At 51.9% G+C, this 19812-nt stretch overlaps 2 protein-coding genes across 3 annotated transcripts in view; both read right to left on the reverse strand.

Moving 5' to 3' along the window:
* AP3B2 (adaptor related protein complex 3 subunit beta 2) overlaps positions 1-13951 on the reverse strand; it is a 33540-nt gene extending 19589 nt beyond the window's left edge. The window contains exons 1-4 of one of the 2 annotated variants that reach the window (XM_041753843.1): positions 13727-13951; positions 4693-4768; positions 4488-4562; positions 4102-4197 (exon numbers count right to left, since the gene is read on the reverse strand). In XM_041753843.1, the coding sequence (XP_041609777.1) occupies positions 4102-4197; positions 4488-4562; positions 4693-4768; positions 13727-13839 (360 nt within the window). In that variant the 5' untranslated portion in view covers positions 13840-13951. Of the gene's footprint in view, positions 1-4101; positions 4198-4487; positions 4563-4692; positions 4769-10040; positions 11100-13726 lie in introns of those variants that run through there. The other variant, XM_041753842.1, reaches the window with a different exon arrangement.
* A 518-nt stretch (positions 13952-14469) lies between these two features.
* Positions 14470-19480, reverse strand: LOC121488852. The gene is made up of 5 exons (XM_041751128.1): positions 19446-19480; positions 19177-19218; positions 15758-16031; positions 15280-15501; positions 14470-14545 (listed from the first exon to the last, which is right to left on the reverse strand). The coding sequence occupies exons 1-5, from the start codon at positions 19478-19480 to the stop codon at positions 14513-14515; spliced, it is 606 nt and encodes a 201-aa protein (XP_041607062.1). The 3' UTR covers positions 14470-14512.
* Positions 19481-19812: the final 332 nt, after the last annotated feature.

Below are 19812 nucleotides of genomic sequence, written 5' to 3' on the forward strand. Positions count from 1 at the left end.
TCTCAGTCAAATCATGTCATATCTCACTGCTCTAGCCTATTTTTTCCTTTTTATTTGGAAATGAATATGGATTCACAAGAAGTTACTAAAATAACACATTTTCCTTTTTGATAGAGTAACTAGGCTGGTCGATATTAACACTGTGTATTTCGATTTCAGCAAGGCATCCCTGGGTTAGGGTTAGGGTTAGCAATCCTGGCTTGCCTTTTTTTTTTTTTTTTTTAAGATTTTTAATTTATTTATTCATGAGAGACACAGAGAGAGAGGCAGAGGGAGAAGCAGGCTCTATGCGGGGAGCCCAACGCAGGACTCAATCCCAGGACCCGGGGATCATGCCCTGAGCCAAAAGCAGATAGATGCTCAACCACTGAGACACCCAGGCGTCCCCTGGCTTGCCATTTTTGATGCAGGCTTTTTGTTTCACTGAATATGTAAGCATTTTAAGAGCAGAATTCCTGTCTATTTTGTTTCTGTATCCCTACAGCCCTTTGCTCATGAAGGGTGTTAAGAAATTTCTCTGCTATTGAAAAAGATCCTTTCTAACAAGATAAGAAAATGCCAGCTGACTGTATAATTAGGTGAATCCACAACTTGGTAAAACATTGTACTTGGGGAAGGTTTATTAACAGATAACCTTGGGACTCAGTCTGTTGCCGTGGTCTGTACAGCTTATGAATATCTTGGAGGAAGACGCAAGAGGACAAAAATGAAGATTTAGAATTGCCCTGAATTGGACGCTGTGCTAAACCAATAAAATGAAATGTAATGGGATGTCATATGGGATTCAGGGGACCAACTGCATAAAGACAGTATGTAGGGAGACCTAGATTATCTGACTGCCCACTGGAGTTTGTCTGAATTGAGCCAAACACAGTAGTGGGCTGCTGAGAAACCAAACCTGGTCTCAGCCTGGATCGATAAGAAGGGAGAGTCCTTGATGGAAATGAATGGTTCTAATGTACAGGAGAGCCCAGAGTCATTAACAACAGCAGAAAGATGGGGATCCCTGGGTGGCTCAGCAGTTTAGCATCTGCCTTGGGCTCAAGGAGTGATCCCGGGGTCCCAGGATCAAGTCCTGCATCGGGCTCCCTGCATGGAGCCTGCTTCTCCCTCTGCCTATGTCTCTGCCTCTCTCTCTCTCTCTCTCTCTCTGTGTGTGACTATCATAAATTAAAAAAAAAAAAAAAAGATTAAAAATAAATAAATAAAATCCTTAAAAAAAACCAACAGCAGAAAGAAAATGAGTTTTAGAGGAACACATATATCATGTGATACCATTTACAAAACAATATTATATGTTATTTAGGAATGCATAAATAAGTAGTAAGACAGTAAATGCATGCACATGAATGATAAACAGGAGAAGATACATAAGGGGCTTTGGCTATTGATAAATTTTTCATTTCTTATGCGTGGCATATAGATATTCATTATACTATTCTTTGTGCCTTTTGTGAGTTTGAAATAAATTTTTAAAAATGTAGCTATGGAGGTTTTGAGACAATATAATGGTTTCATTTTTTATTTTTTTTTAAGATTTTTATTTATTCATGAGAGACACAGAGAGAGGCAGAGACATAGGCAGAGGGAGAAGCAGGCTCCCTGCAGGGAGCCCGATGTGGGACTCCATCCCAGGACCCCGGGATCACGACCTGAGCCAAAGGCAGACACTCAACCACTGAGCCACCCAGGCGTCCCACAATATAATGGTTTTAAAAGAAATTGTAGTTGTCCTAAGTTGGAGCAAATTGCCTTATGAAGGAGTGACATCTCTGTCACTGGAGATGGCCTGTTGGATATGTTCTAGAGCAAAGGTTGGAACATTATGGTCCTCAGGCCAAATCTGTCTTCTGCCTTTTTTATAAATAAAAATTTAGGGACACCTGGCTGGCTCAGCAGTTAAGCGCCTGCCTTCAGCTCAGGGCATGATCCTAGAATCCCCCGATCGAATCCCACATCAGGCTCCCTGTATGGGGCCTGCTTTTCCCCCCTGCCTGTGTCTCTGTGCCTCTCTCTCTCTCTCTCTCTGTCTCTCATGAATAAATAAATCTTTTAAAAAAATTTATTGGAACCCAGCCATGCCCACTCATTGACAGGTTCTTACACACTTCAAGGGCAAAGTTGAGTGGTTGCAGGGTTGAAGCTATCTGGCCTACAGAGTCTAAATTACTGCCTGACAGTATACAGAAAAAGCTTGCTGACCACTCTTCTCGAGAATCCTTGCACTGAGTGGACTAAGGAGGCTTTGGGTAAATGTAGAACTTGCCTATGCAAAAATCCTAGAATAGTTCTTCTAAGAGGATTTAACCCTGATTCAAATAAAAAGATCACTTGCCAATCTAGATAGATCGATCCTCTGGTTTTGTCTTTAAGAATTAACCTTGCACAATGTGTGGCCGGGGATACCCAGGTACTGCTGGCTGACTAAATGTAAATGCAAGTGCCCTTGCTCGCTGCCCCGCCTGAGAGGCAGACCCTGTCAGGCCCTCCTGCTGGCCACAGCACAGTGACCTAGGGCTGGGCCCAGATCTGGGCAGTCAGTCCTCAGGCTGCTCAGCAACCTACTGAACCAGCTGATCACGAAAAGCTGAGCTAGACCTTTCAGAGATGCTCTCACAGGAATGTGAGCTACATGTGCAGAAAGACTAGGGGAGTCAATGGTTGTCATCTGAGCTGAAAATGCTGCTGTGGAGAGAGAACAGAATGGCGTTCAGAGATACTGGCTTCTGTCCCCTTGACATATACCGACCAGGAAAGCATGCTGTGGAGACCATCACACATGCATGTCATATGCAAAACACAAGTGGAGAATATTCAGTTTAAATAGTATGAGGGGATTTAGCACCCACTCCATTCTAAAGGGTTTGAATCTTCCCACTGATCTTTCCTTTAGGTGATTGATTGATTGATTTTTCTAAAGAAGGGGAAAAGGTGGGGAGGGACACAGGGAGAGGAAGAGAGGGAATCCCAAGCAGGCTCCTGCCTGAGTGCAGGGCCTGACATGGGGCTCCATCTCTCAAGACATCATGACCTGAGCCGAAATTAAGAGTCAGATGCTTAACCAACTGAGCCACCCAGGTGCCCCTCAGTGATTTCAATTTCTACCTGCCTCAAAGAGCCTGTCAGGACAACAGACATGATTCAGCCTTTAAAAGCAGGTGTTTTGCATACACCAGGACATCTAAGACAAGTCAACTACTTCTGGTGCTAAACAGAACGGTCACCATGGGCGCCTAGGTGGCACGGTGGGTTAAGCCTCGGGGCTCTTGGTTCCTGCTCAGGTGATAACTTCAGGGTCCTGGAATCGAGCCCTACCCTCAGCTCCATGCTTGGTGCACAGTCTGCTTGAGATTGTCTCTCCCTCTCTAAAAAATAAATAAATTTTTTAAAAATAAGGAAGAATGATCACCTAGAGCTTGTTTCAGCTCTAGAGGAATAATTGTGTTGAACTCACTGGACGTGGACAGTCATGTGTTTATGGCATCTGCGCTGACCTCTGAACCCACCCCGGAGTCTGAGGCAGCTCTCCTACAGGGTAAACTCTGTTGCTTTCCTGTCAGTAGAGCTCATTTGTGTTCAGTAAGCCCTTCTGTCCTCCATAACAAGTCACAGGTGAAAAGGTTCCAAACTCATTGTTCTCCACAAAAACCCAGCCCAGGCCCACCTGCCGGCACCCAGGCTCTGACATACAGAGCTGAGGAGCCCAGGTCAGCCATGGCCCTCACAGTCCTGTCCTAAGGAAGCTGGCTTTTGCCTGGTTATGGACCCCGGATCCTTCACACCAGTGCGACTGGGAGGGAGCCCAGGGCTCTCTACTTCCAGGGCTTTAACTGGTTCACATTTGAGGCAACCATCATCCTGCACTCCTCAGAGGAGGGGCTGCACGCTCTCAGGGCACCCACTCTGCGTCTCAACCCCCTACTGAGCCAGCCTCCACCGTCCGAGGGTCCCTTTGGCCCTTCTCTCTGACGCTGACCCTCCCCATTCTTGGCAGGTAGGAAAGGCCAGAGCTGCTTCCCTCAGGCACCAGCCTCTCCCTGGCCTCCTTCTACATGGCATCCACAACCCCAGGTGCCACGGAGGCAAACTGAAACCTCTGACCTTTAGGCCACGTTGGAAGGTGGAGATAGACAGCAGGGCCAGGTCTTGTTGCTCTTCGGCATAACGTACCAGGTACACATAGACGAGCTTCTTCACCTGGGGAGAGCAGGTTTCTCAGCAGGACTGGTGCCCCCCACCCTGTGATATGCCATCACCTGGCTGGCTGTGATCACACAGGCAAATTCCCCCAGTGGGGGGCAGCATCCCTACTGTGCCCTGGGGCCTCCACTCGACCCACATCTGATTCAGGGACATATCCTGAACCAAGAACATTCAGAGCAAGTCAGGCCCCCAGGGGCTGGATCCTTCCCTTCCTCACCCCAACCGGCCGGAGTTGATTCCCAATGGAGGTGAGCATGAGAGATCCATCACTGGGTGGTGCTCACCTCTATGTTCTTGCAGGCCACGTTTTTCACCACAGCGGGAAACAGGTCTGAGGCATTCTTTCCCCGGGCGATCATCTGGGTGGTGGGAAGGAGAAGGGAAGGGGCCCCACACTCATTAGGGGAAAGTCCACAAGGACACAAGGAGAGCAGCTCTTTGATTCCTACCCGCCACCCACCCTGCCCTGAGGACCCCTTTTCCACTCACAGCCACAATCCTCTTCATGGCCTCCAGCTTGAGGGAATCCTTGTTGGTATCCAGCATCTCCTTCAGGTCATCATGCCTGGGGGTGCACAGGAGGTCAGGGGAGGCCACAAGAGTGGGGGTGGGGGTATCCCTCAAGAGGATAGAAAGAAGCGACATGGGTAGGGGACTTGGGGTCAGAGAAACGTGGGCCAGGAGGTGGTGCAAGTTGAGCTGGGTGCCCCTGAAAAAAGCTCTGTTGAAGTCCTAACCCCCAGGACCCCAGGGACCCTTTTTGGAAACAGACTTGCTACAGTTGTCATTAGTTAGGATGAATGGTTGACACAGTATTCCTGGTGTCCTCATAAGAAGACAGCGGTGTGAAGAGAGAGACATGGAAATAATGCCATGTGAAGCCAGAGGATTGGTGTGATCCATCTACAAGTCAAGGAACACCAAAGATCGCCAGCACCGGAAGCTACAAAGTGATGAGCACAGATCCCCTACAAGTTTCAGAGGGAGCATGGCCCTGCTGACACCTTGATTTTGGACTTCTAGCCTCGGGATCTGTGAGACAATACATGTGTTGTTCTAAACCACCCGCTCTGTGGCACTTCTTTCTAGCACCCCAGGAAACCTATACAGCCGGGGACCTAGAGCCAGAAGAAGAAAGGTTTGGGGTAGGAAAGGTATGGACCCTGCCCAGAAAATGGCCAGTTGGATAGACGGGAAGGATCTGGAGCTGGTATCCAAACAGAAACAGGATACCCTAAGCCCACCCCAGGTGTGTCCTGAGCCCCGACTCCACAGACTGATCTAACCCCAGGGACTGGATGGGTCCCAGAGCTCCAGAAATCTACTGAGATGGCTTCACAGCAAAAACCAGAGCTGTCCCTTGACATTCAATAGTGATTTCAGGCAGTTATAAAAACCTCATGGGAAAAATAAATAAATAAATAAAAACCTCATGGGGGAAATAAATGAAGATTTGGATAAATAACCGCTTGCATGTGGCTGAAGGGAATAGAGGTAGTCCTCAGGCCAATACATAAATTTCATGCAATGCCCCTTACAAGTTCAATGAAGGCATTTTGTCAAACATCCTGAAGTGGCAGCAAAATTTGCCTGGAGAAATCTAAAAATAATGAATAGGTTAAGAACTCCAAAGAATAGTCTGGGGAAAGAAGAGAACAATGAATAAATGACAGACAATTCATCCTCCTGGAATTCCAAACACAAATCAACACAGCAATGACAAAACTGCATGGTACCAGGCTAACAACAGAAAGTCAAAGGTCATAGGGGGCAATTTCTTTTTTTTTTTTTTCCCCATAAATGAATCTAAAGTGATACATTAGGAACAACTCACCAATGGAAGGAAGAACCTTTCCTTCCCATATATAAATGCTGTTGGGACAACTGCTATGCAGCAAAGAATTTAACTTGTACACATGTCTCTGACCAAAATAAACCCCACATTTTTTATTAATCATGAAATGATTTTTAAATATGGAAGAGGAAAGGGAAATTCTTATTTTCAAGGTCATAAAATTATCAGTAACCAGATGGCTAAGGTTTAATTTTTTAAAACTTTGTATATGAAACTAAATTTAAGATAAAAAAACAAATATGGCAACTGTATTTGTTGGCTAGGTCTGCTCTAACAAAGTACCACAGACTATGTGGGCTTAAACAACCTAAATTTATTTTCTCAAAATTTTAGAGGCTAGAAGTCTGAGATGGTGGTAGTGGGCATGGGCAGTGGCCTCTTCTGAGGCCTCTCTCCTTGGCTTATAGATGGTGGTCTTCCTGTGTCTGCGCATGGTCTTCCCACTGTGTCTCCCTGTGTCCAAATTTCCTCTTTTTTAGTTTAAGATTTTTTTTCATGAGAGACACACAGAGAGGCAGAGACACAGGCAGAAGGAGAATCAGGCTCCATGCAGGGAGCCTGATGTGGAACTCGATCCCAGGATCTTGGGATCCCGACCTGAGCCAAAGGCAGATACTCGACCACTGAGCTACCCAGGTGCCCCCAAATTTCCTCTTCTTATAAGGTCACCAATCAGAATGGATTAGGGCTCTCATGACCTCATTTAAAAAAAAATTTTTTTTTTTAATGATAGTCACACACAGAGAGAGAGAGAGGCAAAGACATAGGCAGAGAGAGAAGCAGGCTCCATGCACCGGGAGCCCGACGTGGGATTCGATCCCGGGTCTCCAGGATCGTGCCCTGGGCCAAAGGCAGGCGCCAAACTGCTGCACCACCCAGGGATCCCTCATGACCTCATTTTAACATAATCATCTCTTTAAAGACCCCTGCCCCAAATATAGTCATATTCTGAGGTACCAGGGGTTAGGACTTCAACATAGGAATTTGAAGGGGACACAATACAGCCTATAAAGCAACAGAAAGGAAAATATTTGGGATATGGCAAACAAAAATTTAATATTCAAAATAAAGTATTAAGGCGCCTGGTTGCTCAACGGTTCAGCATCTGCTCAGGTTGTGATTCTGGGGTCCTGGGATTGAGTCCTGAATAGGGCTCCCTGAATGAGGCCTGCTTCTCCCTCTGCCTATGTCGCAGCCTCTCTCTGTCTCTCATGATTAAATACATAAAATCTTAAACAAACAAACAAAAACAAAATAAAGCACCAATATAGATTTAAGGTCTATATCCAGCTTTCATTGTAAGGGCTGCTGCAAGCATATCCACACCTGTTAGTCCCTCCAAGGAGACATAGCCCTGAGCTATCGCTCTCCTTTCAATGAGTGGAGCATAGTCTGGTAGTCCTCAGCCACGTGGTTGTGCAGTGAACAACCTGCCTGACCATACTCAGAGGTCTAGGGGTAGGTGGTCAAAGAAGTGAACAGAGACCTGCGAATAGACTCATGGAAAAAATGCTTCTATACACAGCCAAGACAGCTGTGGGACAACTGATGTGCTCATGTGTTGCCAAAACGGTTCCAAGATGTGGTGATCAGTGTGTGCGGAGTCCTGCACAGTTCTCTCATCTTCCAGATAATAAGCCACAGCTTTTGAGACAGGTAGGAGAACCCAGCCTAGAAAGGTTATCACCAACAGTAGAAATTAAAAAGCAATGACAACCCATAAAAAAAAAAAAAGCAATGACATATTTAGAGACAGCAGAATGTCAGAAATTGAAGGGAATAGCGACAGCAGGGATGAGCAGGACAACAGTCACAGACAGGCCAGGTTGGCCAAGCTGCCGGTGCTGAGAGGCAAGTCAGCGACAAAGGCCAAGAGGAAAGGAAGAAGCCAACATGATGCATGGGCTGCCTTCTGCCCAGATGCCCAAGTACCTAATGCACACTCAGAAGGGACAGAAGCAGAGCTAAGCTATGGATGATCCAAGGGTTTTAGAAAGGGTCTTTCCTGAACAGATTTTTTTGGCGGAAAGCAGGGTAGAAAGCTAATGTCTTCCAGGACACAGAAGACCTGCTAGTCGTCACAGAAGGCAGAAGAATGTCCAGCCCCAGCCATGCTCATCTAAATGCCCCCAGATCAGAGGATCTTCTCACTCTCCCAAACACAGGCCAGGTGGTCCACTCCTGCAGGCTGAGCTCAGGCCCACGGGGTACAGGAGGCCCAGCCGGTGCAGCTGAGCATGGGCACCATTAGGGCTGCGGGAGGATAAACGCTGGGCACCCCAGTCCCCGAGTACGAGTGCAGGCCGCTGAACTGCCACATTCCACCATATGGACAGCTCACAGCACACATCCCACAAACACCCACACATACCAATACCCCCTCCGCGCTCCAGCACCATCCACACGTACCACAGGCACACCTGCAACCCACAGACACGCCTGTACCCCTCACAGACACATCTGTACCCCAGACATCCCCACATCCCTCCCACAGACACATCTGTACCCCAGACATACTCATACCCCCAGATATACCCACACCCCACAGACCACCTGCACCCCAGACATTCTCACACCCAGACACACCTCACACCTACACCCCTAGACATACCCATGCCCCCACACCTCCACCCCATAGATATATCCACACATCCCCAGACACACCTGTACCCCCAGACACACACAATTCATACATAAACCCATACACACCCACGACCCTTGGAGAAACACACGATCACAGACACACACACCACATGTTCAGACACTTCCCACAGAAACTCTACATACATATACCCACATATGCATTAACACATACCTCACACCCACATCCCTAGACCCCCACAAACACACACATTCCCACAAGACTTCTCCATTGTCCCCCACACCCCCATCTGGATGTGCACATCCCACCCAATGCACCCCCACACCCAAGCCCCTCCACAACACACACCACGTACACACACACCCTCCCAACAAAACTGTCACTCTGGCCTCATTCCCCAGTGTCCAGTCAACTCCTATTTGAGATGCTGGAAGATGAATTTAGGCTTCTAGGATCAAACAAACACAGGCAGCCTCATGGACTCTCCGGCCTCCTCCTGAGGGGTGGGCCTGGGTGACCTGATTGGGAGCAGCTGGAGTTTGCCTGGGTGTTCTCTAAAGCAGACTTCCTCACCCGGAGCGTCCTCACCAATCCTAGAAATGCCACAGGCCCCTGTCAAATGCACCACCCCTGGGGCCATGCTGCAGCACCCATACTACTCCCACCCTCCAGGCCTGGTGCAAATACTCCAGGCCCTGGAGGCTCCAGCCGGCCAAGGGGAATTGAGGGAGGGGAGGGCCTGTGGGTACACGGCACAGGGAGCCCAGGCAGGACTGTCAAATGCCCATGAGCAGACATCAGCCCCCTCCTGGGATGTGACCACCCCCGGGCCGTCATCTTGTGTGCCGGAGAGGGAGAGGGAGTGAGGGATGCACAGCAAGGTTCCGAAGCCATGAAACATTAGCCTCTGTGGTCAGATCCCCTTACACCACACTCTCTCTGCCCTGACCCCTGGCCTGACCTGGCCGAGGAACTCTCCAGGGGGTGGCCAGAGCCACCCAGACACTGAGGCCAGACGTGCTCACCTCCCTGATATACACCTTCCTCCCTCTCCTCACCACCAGAATCCCAATCCACTAGAAGTGGGGGTGGGGGTGGGCTGCCCAAACTCTGCGTCTTAGCCTGTCTCCAAACCTCACCCATAGCCCACTGCAGCCGGGACCTGGGAGGGGGAAGGTCCAGGTGGAACCATAACACTATCCCCCCCCTGCTAGAGCTGCCCGAGTTATGTTCATCGCCTCATACACTCAGCCCCCACACTGCACCCCTGATGCCCCCACCCGCCTAGACCTCCTCCTGGGGAGGTGGAGTCTGAGCTAGAGCAGCAGCTGTCCACCCTTCCTGGCATGGGGGTGAGGGGCCCTGGGAGTTCCTGTGTACCTTAGCGGCTGGCTCTGGCTCTGGCCAGGCTCCGGGCCAGGCCCTTCCAGGGACGCCTCCGGGGTTGTGTCTTCCTCGGGGGCCTGCAGCCACCGGAGCTCCTCAGGCTGCAGGGCCTGGTACCAGGGTGGGGGCCCACCTTCAGGGGCCAGCACAGGGCTGGCAGCCTCCTGGTCAGCTGCACCAGCCCCTCTGCCCCCTGGCCTCACCACAGACCCCGGGAGCTGCAGGAATCGCTGCATGGGGCACCGGGTCCTGCTCTGAGATGAGACTGAGCCAACCAGGGAGCCAGGGATGCCTGTCCCTGTCCTAGACGGCCCGCCCCCGAAACTCAGAAACCAGACACTGGCAGGGAAGGAGGCTCTGGTTTCCTTTTCGTGGCTCAGAGATAGGACTCCAGATGGGGAGGACGGCAGGGACTGGGGAGTAAACCACCCCTATCTCTGGCCTGTGGGCCAGGGGAGCTGATCCAGACAGAGGTGAGGGAAGCCCTCCTTACTCCCACTCTCCTGCCACATCTGGACCCCTGCCTCCCCAGAACTGCTCTTCCTCAGAAACCCTGTACACCCCCCTCCCACTCTGACCCGAACCCAGAGCCAGGTCCTTGATTCCTTCCTTCTTCTCAGTATTCTCTGGTCTCTACTTCCTCCCCACCTGGCCCAGGCCCCCCAGCCTGTCCCTCTAGCTGCTCTCTCTCATACCCAGGGCCCTCCCATCCTTGCTGCCCCTACCCTGCAAGGAGTAGTTGGCTTTATTTGCTGGATTTCAGACCTGCTCAATGCGCCTCAAATCCCCACCCACAGCCTTGCTCTCTGGCTCTGAGAGCTTCACCACCTGCTTCTCATGAAAATGAAAGGCCTCAGATAAAATCCCCTGCAGCTCCCAAACATCTGCGTCTCCTCTCCTGTCCTCCTCCCCCGTGGGCAGTGATCCTCCCCAAAGGCAGCTCTGTAGGCTTCCCCTCCCACCACCCAGGGGTCCCCAGGCCTGCTTCAGTTCCCTTCAGCCTCTCCCACACAACTGGCTCCTTCCCATCAGCAGTTAGACTTGCTCCAGGCTCCCCCATCCAGATAATAAGCAAAAATAACAACAAAAATAAAATAAACCTTCTTGAACTAATTATCTCCAGCTACTCTTTTTTTTTCCTCTTTCTCTCTCTCTCCCCTTTACAAACTTCTGGAAACCAAATTTCCCATTCACTGTGTTTTATTTATTTATCTCTTATTTGCTCCTCTATTCACTTTAACCTGGTTTGAGACGCTGATAAGAATTTAGGGCTGAGGGGCACCTGGGTTGCTCAGCGGTTGGACATCTGCCTTGGGCTCAGGGCATGATCTGGGGTCCTGGGATGGAGTCCTGCATCGGGATCCCCACAGGGAGCCTGCCTCTCCCTCTGCCTGTGTCTCTGCCTCTCTCTGTCTCTCATGAATACATAAATAAAATCTTAAAAAAAAAAAAATAAAGCAGGGATGCCTGGGTGGCTCAGCGGTTGAGCATCTGCCTTTGGCTCAGAGCGTGATGGTGGGGTCGGGGACTGAGTCCCACATCGGGCTCTTTGCAGGGAGCCTGCTTCTCCCTCTGCCTATGTCTCTGCCTCTGTGTGTGTGTCTCTCACAAATAAATAAATAAAATATTTTTAAAAAATAATAAATAAAGCAAACACGGCACAATGTCAACAATGGTTGGATCTAGGTGGAGGGTATGTATGTATTCCTTGTATTATGAACTCAATTTTTCTGTATGTTTAACATTGTTGGGGAAAAATAATCCAGCTCCCCCTCTTCTGACTTCGCCAGACTTGTCCCACAGAACAGGAAGTGGGGAGCAGAACAGGGAGAGGTTGACCGACTCTTTGTCAAACCAATGGTCGTGATTTCTTTCCCTTTTTTGGGTTGACATTATGGATTGCTGCCTCCTTGAAACCGCATGATGCCTTCAGTTTACTTTTTCTCAGTTACCTTGAAACACTCTTCCCCTGCTTTCTGGTCATCCCTAATGTCTGTGTCTTTAAAGTTCCTATCTGTGCACTGTCTGTACTCATTTTATATCCCTAGGTTACCTTCACTTCCTTCTGTGGCTTTAATATATATAAATATATATACATATATATATTTATTTATTTATTTATTTATATTAAACGTATTTATTTATATATATATTTTAAGAATCTGTCCTGGAATCCAAATCCTAAAATCTCCTAGCTCCTAAGCTTAAATACCCCCCAGAGTTTACAATCTCAGGCTCTCAAAAGCTGGGCTCCACATTATTTTCACAAATTTGTTTGTAACATCTTTATTTCCAAACACACTGTAAGGCACTACCATCTATCCAGTTATAAGAAATAGTAATCTGAGTATTATACTTACCTTCTTCCCCCAGTTAATCAGGTCTGTGACTTCTACAGTCTCAAGAACCCTCAAATCCTCTGCCCCTCCCACAGTCTAGATCACCATGTCATGTCCCCCAACTTCCACACCACCCCTTGTTTCCTGCTCAAACTAGCACACCCCAATCTTTTCTGCATAATTCAGCCTAGAATCCTAAAATGCAAATCTGTATAACCTGCTCAGAACCCTCATTTCTGGTCGTTCCAGGGGATTGCACAACGATTTGGGCCATATCCCACTAGCACCTACAAAGCCTGGCTCTCCATCTCCCCTCTCCCTACCAGTTCTTTGCTCTGCCTAGAACACCCTTCATGCTCCCCTGCCTCTGTTCTCCAGGCCAGGCACCAGCTCCTCGCATCCCTCCGACTGCTTCCACAGCATGGACTCTTCCTCTGTGCTCCCATCTAGAGCCACTAGAGGACGAGGACTGAGAATGGTCCTGCATTCACAGTGACTAGGACAAGAATGGACATAACACCCCCTTAAAATACTGGTTTCATGGGGCGCCTGGGTAGCTCAGTGGTTGAGCATCTGCCTTTGCCTCAGGCCGGGAAGGGGGCTGCAGGCCTACGGAGAGGGCCAGGGTGGGGCCCTCCCCGTGATCCCGGGGGGCCTGGGATCGAGTCCCTCATCAAGCTCCTCACAGGGAGCCTGCTTCTCCCTCTGCCCATGTCTCTGCTTCTTTGTGCGTCTCATGAATAAATAAATAAAATCTTTTTTTTAAAAAAATGCTGGTTTCAGGATTTACAGATAAAGGAAAGAACCAAAGAATGAGCCAAAGGTGGAGGGCAAGAGTGGGAAGACCTCGTAGGGCTGAACTCCAGGGGCACAGTGGGAAGCAGGTGTGTGAGCGCCAGCCTGATGGGAGCTGGGGGCCTGAGCGTGGGGCCAGGACGAGGGAAACGATCCGTAGGAGAGGCCGGCTCGGGAGGCTCGGAGGGCACACGCAGGGCCAGCTCACCGACGCCGAGCCTCCCCCACGGTCTTCCGGAGCCAGCTCGCCCGCGTGGAAGAGGCGGGGAAGCTGTCGTGCAAACCCACAGACCGCAGGCACGCCCGGGGGGGGGCGGGGGCGGGCCCTCCTGGTGGGCCTCAGCCCCTTCCCGGTCCCCGCTGGGCCCCGGAGCAGGGCTGGGGCCGCGGGGGCCGGGCTGGGGCGGGCTGGGGCAGGCTGGGGCAGGCTGGGGCCAGGTGGGGGCAGGGCCCGGGCGCCGCCGGGCGCGGGGAGGGGGCAGGGCGGGCTTCCGGTCCGCGCGGCCGGGCGCTGTCCATGGTGCCGGCGCGCCGCGGGCTCCTCACCGCTTGTAGTCGGAGGAGAAGATGCCGCCGCTCGCCGGGTCGTGGCCGTACTCGGGCTCCCCGGGGCCGGCGGAGCCGCCCTTGTCCTCGCCGTAGGCGGGGGCGGCCGACATGGGGCGGCCGGGGCGGAGGCCGGGGCCGGGGAAGCAGCGCGGGCCGGGCTCTGCAGAGGCCGCAATCGGCGCGGGCAGAGGCAAAGCGCTGATTTCCCGAGCCGGGCCGCGCCGCGCCGAGAGGCTCTTAAAGGGACCGGCGCGTGCGGAGCGGAGGGCGTGTCCGCGGGGGGCGGGGCTGAGCCAAGGGGGCCGGGCCCGCCCGCAGGCCTCGGAAATCCCCGCCCCCTCCCCCCTCCCCGTCAGGAAGCCTCGGTCCTGCAGGACTGGATGCACCTCCGCGCCCCGCCGCTGGACTGAGGACAGCGCTGGGGGGCGGGGGGGCGGGGGGCGGTCCTAGAGCGGGAAGGAGGCACTGCACCCCGAGACCCACTTCAGAGACCAAGGACCCTCCGTCTCCCTGCAACATCTTTCCTGCAAAATCTGGGCCCTCTGGTGGTGTTTTGGTTTCTCACCAGGAAGCCGGGGGTAGGGGGTGGGGGGTGGGGGGTGGGGGTTCCTGAACGCGACGGAATTTAAGGAGGTCTGTCCTAGTGAGGAGCCTACAGCAGGCTGCAGGCAGAGAAACGGAGACTGAATAGAAGCGGCAGTGAGCCCGGAATTCATCTTTGCAAAATAGTTTAATGGCCATTTCTGAGGCCCCGTGCCTATTCAGGAGGGCCTAAGATCACACCTAGTCCATAGCCAAGTTCAAGTCCACCGACACCTAGGAAGGAAGGGAGAGAGGGAAGAAAGAGGCTGGGGTAAGGTCTGGTGTGACAGTCAGGACCCCTGGATTATGTGAGGCCCCCAGCTCAGTTCCCAAGGCCAGAAGTACCCCCAAGGAAAGACGGCCTGGATCTAGAAAGTAGTGGCCAGGTTTGGTAAAGGGGTGGGATCTAGTTAGGCGTCGGATTGGATGGCTGCGGTCTCTTCCCTGGGCTTGGAGGAGGAGGTGAAGACGGCTTGACTTGGTGAGCAGAAGAAGTGGTGAGAAGAGTTTATAGGGCTGAGTCTTAATCTATAGACTGGGATCCCAGTGTCTCCAGAACCAGAATTTGTGGGCCTGGGTGTAAACGGACAGGGCCCAGGAAGATGGCTCCATAGGCAGGTTCCCCTGGGGGAACAGGAATGGAGGGTAACAAGGACCAGGGCAGCGCCCGGGTTTAGAAGTTGGTAGGCTGAAGGAAACACATGTGGCCAAGATCTGTGAGCTGGGGCCTTCCTGGAGTGGGCCCAAGAGTTTCAGAGAAGTGGAATCTCCACGAGCTGGCAGGCCTAGTTTCCCTCTGGGTGCTTTGGGTCTGCCAGAGTAAAGTGGACCTTGTGTTTGAGGAACGTGGCCCGGGCTGGGAGGGAAAGTGCGAATTTTGCAGGAGCACACTGGTTAGCAGCATTTGTTAACTGGCTTGGGAGGTGAGGTGAGGTGAGGTGGTGCAAGGGTAGCTGGGCAGCACTCACCGAGTTAATAGGACCGCTATCTATTTGCAGGGGGTCCAGGATGGGCATGCGGCCCAGCAGACGCCGCGCAAAGTGCACGCAGTTGCTGCGCGTGGGGTGATATGGGAGCGGGTCCGCATCCATTGCCTCCCGCATGCGGCGCTCCAGAGCCACGCGGTCCACGCCGCCACGTCTACGCAGCACACGCCACAGCGAGCGGGAGCGCAGCATCGGGCGCTGCCCCTGTTTGGATACGAAGACTTCATAGGAGCCCAGAAACGGTTGAGGCCCTTGGCCTGCGACATTCCTCCCTGCAGGGGTCGCCCAGTGGGCGCAGATCAGCCTTGATCCTGCAGCCAAATCTCCGAGGCCCTGGGGGCCCAGAGCCCTGCACCCTGCGTGCCGGGTCGCCCATCTTCAGAGACCCGCACCTCCAGCATGGAACCCGGTTTTTGTTCTCGCTGCCCCACCCACTGGTGTCCCAGCCGGAGATGCTCACCTTCAAAGTGGATGATCTCCCCGTGGCCACAGTACACACCCACGTGGGCCCCGCACAGCGTCCGGTGGGGGACAACAGCCTGAACGGGAAGAGGTCTCCTGGCTCAGGCTCGCTGCCCTCCAACTCCACGGCCTCGAAGTGGCGACCCAGGAAAGCCTCAGAGAGGAACTTAATGGTGCTGACTGCCCCGGTCAGGGCCTGAGAGGAAACAGGGACCAGACCGCCGGGGGTTTGTTTGCACAGGCCGGGATGATGGGGGAGCCCGTTCCTTCCACTGGGCAGGAGGGCAGCAGGTCAGCTGGGCCTCTCAGGGCCCAAAGAGACCCATGCCTCTGTGTGCTGAAGAATGCCAGAGACCTGGGCATCACGAATGAATCCTACCCTGAGCCTGCTGAGAACCCCTGGGTTCCCAGCAATAGGGACCTGCTCCTCATCCAGTGTGTTCTTCTCATCCTAAATTCCAGCCTCTCCAATCTCCCTCCCCCCACTCCCACCACCCTCAGCATCCCCTTCCTCAACCATCTCCCATGTTGCCATTCCCTGGAGGCAACACCTGGGACTTGCATGTACCCGAGTTGAGCTGAAGAAACAGAAACCCAAATGACCTCTGGACCCAAGAGAGCCATCTCCTCCAACAGGCTTGGCAGCAAACCTCTATTGAGCAGCTGCTCATTTGATGTTTAATACAATTCTACAAAAAAGGGACAGTATCCCTGTTTTCAGGATAAGAAAACCAAGGCACACAGCTGTGTGTCTGGTCACCTTTACCTTCCGTTTCCCTATATGGAAGGAAGAGGTTTCTCATATCTGCTGGGAACAGAGCCATCTAGGGACTTGCTAAGATGGCCTTCTGGGCTGTGCCAGAGATATGGTCTGAGACAGTTCCCCAGGAAAGAAGGTGAAAATTGGGGCCTGTTGAGCACTGACCCATCCCAGGCTGCAAGGAAGTGGCCCACCACTCCCAGGTGGGTGGGAGTGGTGGGCCCACCAGACACTCTGGGTGTCTTTGTTGGAAGGGAGGGGTCTGACTCCAGCAGATTTGACTGGGGTGGGAAGAACCCGTATGCAAACGAGGAGTGGAGCTACTCAGCCAAAGTTGCAGAGGTGCCAACCACCATGTGGCTGTGTCTCACTCATCCCTGACACTCTTGTTTCCTTTTTGGCCCTAGCCTGTAGTCTCCTCTATGTATTCCTGGAGGTCTTGTTTTCCCAGACTAGAAGCTGTGGAAGACTGTGACCAGCTCATCCCAGTTTGCCTGGAACTTTCCAGGTTTTTTTTTTTTTTTAATTTTTATTTATTTATGATAGTCACAGAGAGAGAGAGAGAGAGAGAGAGAGAGAGAGAAGCAGAGACATAGGCAGAGGGAGAAGCAGGCTCCATGCACCGGGAGCCCGACGTGGGATTCGATTCCGGGTCTCCAGGATTGCGCCCTGGGCCAAAGGCAGGCGCTAAACCGCTGCGCCACCCAGGGATCCCCTTTCCAGGTTTTAAAATTGAAAGTTGCACATCCCAAACCCAGGAAAACCTGGATGGTCACCCTAGACTCTGGTCTCTCCCCTTCCACGTCCTTTGATTTTAAACCAGTTACATGCACAGCCCTCAGCTTTTGGTCATACTCTGGCAATCCCTTAGGTAGGGAGGGCACCTTGGTTCATGCTTCCCTCTCCCCTCTTTAACACTAGGCCAACTAGTGGCCACAGCTGTACCCTGGCTCCTACTGGGGCAGCAGGCATCCCACCTGGGGAGAAGACAAGACAAGCTGAGGACTTCTGCTGCTCCAGTTACCTGTGAAGCTCATCTAGGGAGGAAAACAAACAAAAAAACAAACAAACAAAAAGAAACCTAGCTATCATCACCTGGCTGCTGAAGAGGGAGGGTTTAGGCCATTGCCCCTCCCTTTGTATCTCCCTGGGCTGTGTACTGTGTGTGTCTGTGTGTATGTGCATGGGGGGGGGGGGGCAGCTGTCGGTGCATGGCTGTGAACTTGTTGTGCCCCTGAGTCTGCAATACCAGATACAGGACTGGGAGACCGAATCCTGGATGAGCCACTTCTCTATTTGGGGCATCACATATACCACTTCCTCCCTGTGGGCCTCAACTTCCTCATTTGTGAACTGGAGGCACTGAGCTCAGAAGGCTGGGAATCACAGGACCATTGTGAGACACTGAGAGCTCTTTGTGAGCTGTACAGGGAGAGACGGCAGTGTTTGTTTACCTTTGGTCTGCTCCTGAGCATGCAGAGTCAGGCATCAGGGGGAAGAGAGGTGGGGAGAAGGCATCTTTCCCAGCTCAGAGAAGAACAATGGGCCCTCAGAGGCTGGCTGCCTCCCTGTGACCCCTGGCCCAGAGCTCTCAGAGAATCACCCAGCTGGAAAGGCCCAGGCAAGCAGGGCCCCACCCCTGACTCCCTCTGAAAGTTCCCCAGTGAAGGTAGGAGCCCTGCAGCACTCTGGCCACCTTCGACCGGGCCCTGGAATTTGAGTCAGGGTCTGGATGAGATGTCCTTTCAGATAGAGGATCTAGGTCTACATGTGGTGCTCCACCCATAATAATATCTACTGCCAAAACACTGTACTAAAACCCCATTTAGTCCTAACAACAACTGTCATAAAATAGATGCCGTTAGCTTTCCCATTTTACAGTTGAGGGAACCAAGGCTTGGAGAGATTATAAGCTAGTAGGTGGAGAAACCAGTATTCAACCCCAGAGGGTCTGGTCTAGTGCCGTTGACCTCCACCACTGTACAAGTACTACAGCTCTCATGATGCTAGCACACGATGGCCCCCTTCCCCCAGACACCCCCACTAGGAAGTGCATCCTTCCTGACCAGGAGAAACAGCCGCTCTTCCCTTTGGCTTTCATTGAACCAAGCCACCATTTTCCTTGTAAGAAAGGAAAGGAGCAAGGCCCGACCCATGAGCAAGAGACTGGGGCACAAAGCACCTCTTTCTTTGCACTGTCTTGACAATGCTGCCTACTTCACTGGGGCTTTGCTGGGGGCCTGAGCTTATCTCCTTTCACCTGAGGCTTTCAGGGGAACAGAATGATGAGGGTAGCCCTGGACCTCAACCCAATGGGGTCCTGTCACTAAGTACAGACATTGTGGGGCCTCTGTGGCAGCTCTTGGTTCTGGGGCTGTAGTCGGACCAGAACTTCCAACCCCTCCCATCCCCCTTCAGCCTAGCCCTGGACAGAGTTCTTCTGTGGGGAGGAAGGTTCTGGGGTCGCTGCCTTCAACTGGTACCTTCAGTCAGAACAAGGGTTGGGGCTCCCTACTGGGGCAGAGCAGGCCCTTCCCTTGAGCCCTCAGTACACTCTGCTCTGACCCTTCCTGTCCTTTCAAAGGGTTTGCTCATCCCTCCCTTTTGGCACAGAGTAAGCCTACCTGAATCCCAGCCCCCCAGCCCAAGCAGCTTACCTTGGAGTGGCCACACTCCACACGTTGCTAGGTGCTCTCCCTCTGTGGCCAGAGCAGGGAGAACAAGCTATTAGTCCCTCAGGTAGACAAGGAAGCCAAGCAGGAAGCCCTGGGGCTCTGTCCTGAGCTTTAAGGCCTAGGCCATTTTGATAGTAGTACTCCCTCCTGGCAGCTCTGAAGGCAGGTGGCAGCCAATGACCATGAGGCTGGGGTCTGGGTGGGTTATTTGTGCCCTCACCCATCTCTTCTTCATAATGTTCTGCCCCTACCTCCACACCTGCTTGTGCTTGCTCTCTGAACCCATACTTAACCCCTCACTGGCCCTCTAGGGTACCCAAGTGCCCCATCCCCACACTATTGTGGTCAGAGAAACTCTGTATTCCCTTTGAATGTATTGAGGCTTGCTTTATCGACTAACATATGGTCTATTTTGTTGACTATACTATGTGCACTTAAAAATATTTACTTTGCATATTTACAGTATTCTAGAAATATAAATTAAGTCAGTGTAGTTGGTAATGTTCAGATCATCTATGTCTTTACTGATTTTTTGTGTTTTTTTTCTTTCAGTTGTTAAGAATATTAAAACTTCCAACTATGATTGAGAGATGGTCTATTTCTCCCTTTAATTTGATT

The sequence above is a fragment of the Vulpes lagopus genome, chromosome 4 (assembly GCF_018345385.1).
Source record: "Vulpes lagopus strain Blue_001 chromosome 4, ASM1834538v1, whole genome shotgun sequence".
Classification (NCBI taxonomy): Eukaryota; Metazoa; Chordata; class Mammalia; order Carnivora; family Canidae; genus Vulpes; species Vulpes lagopus.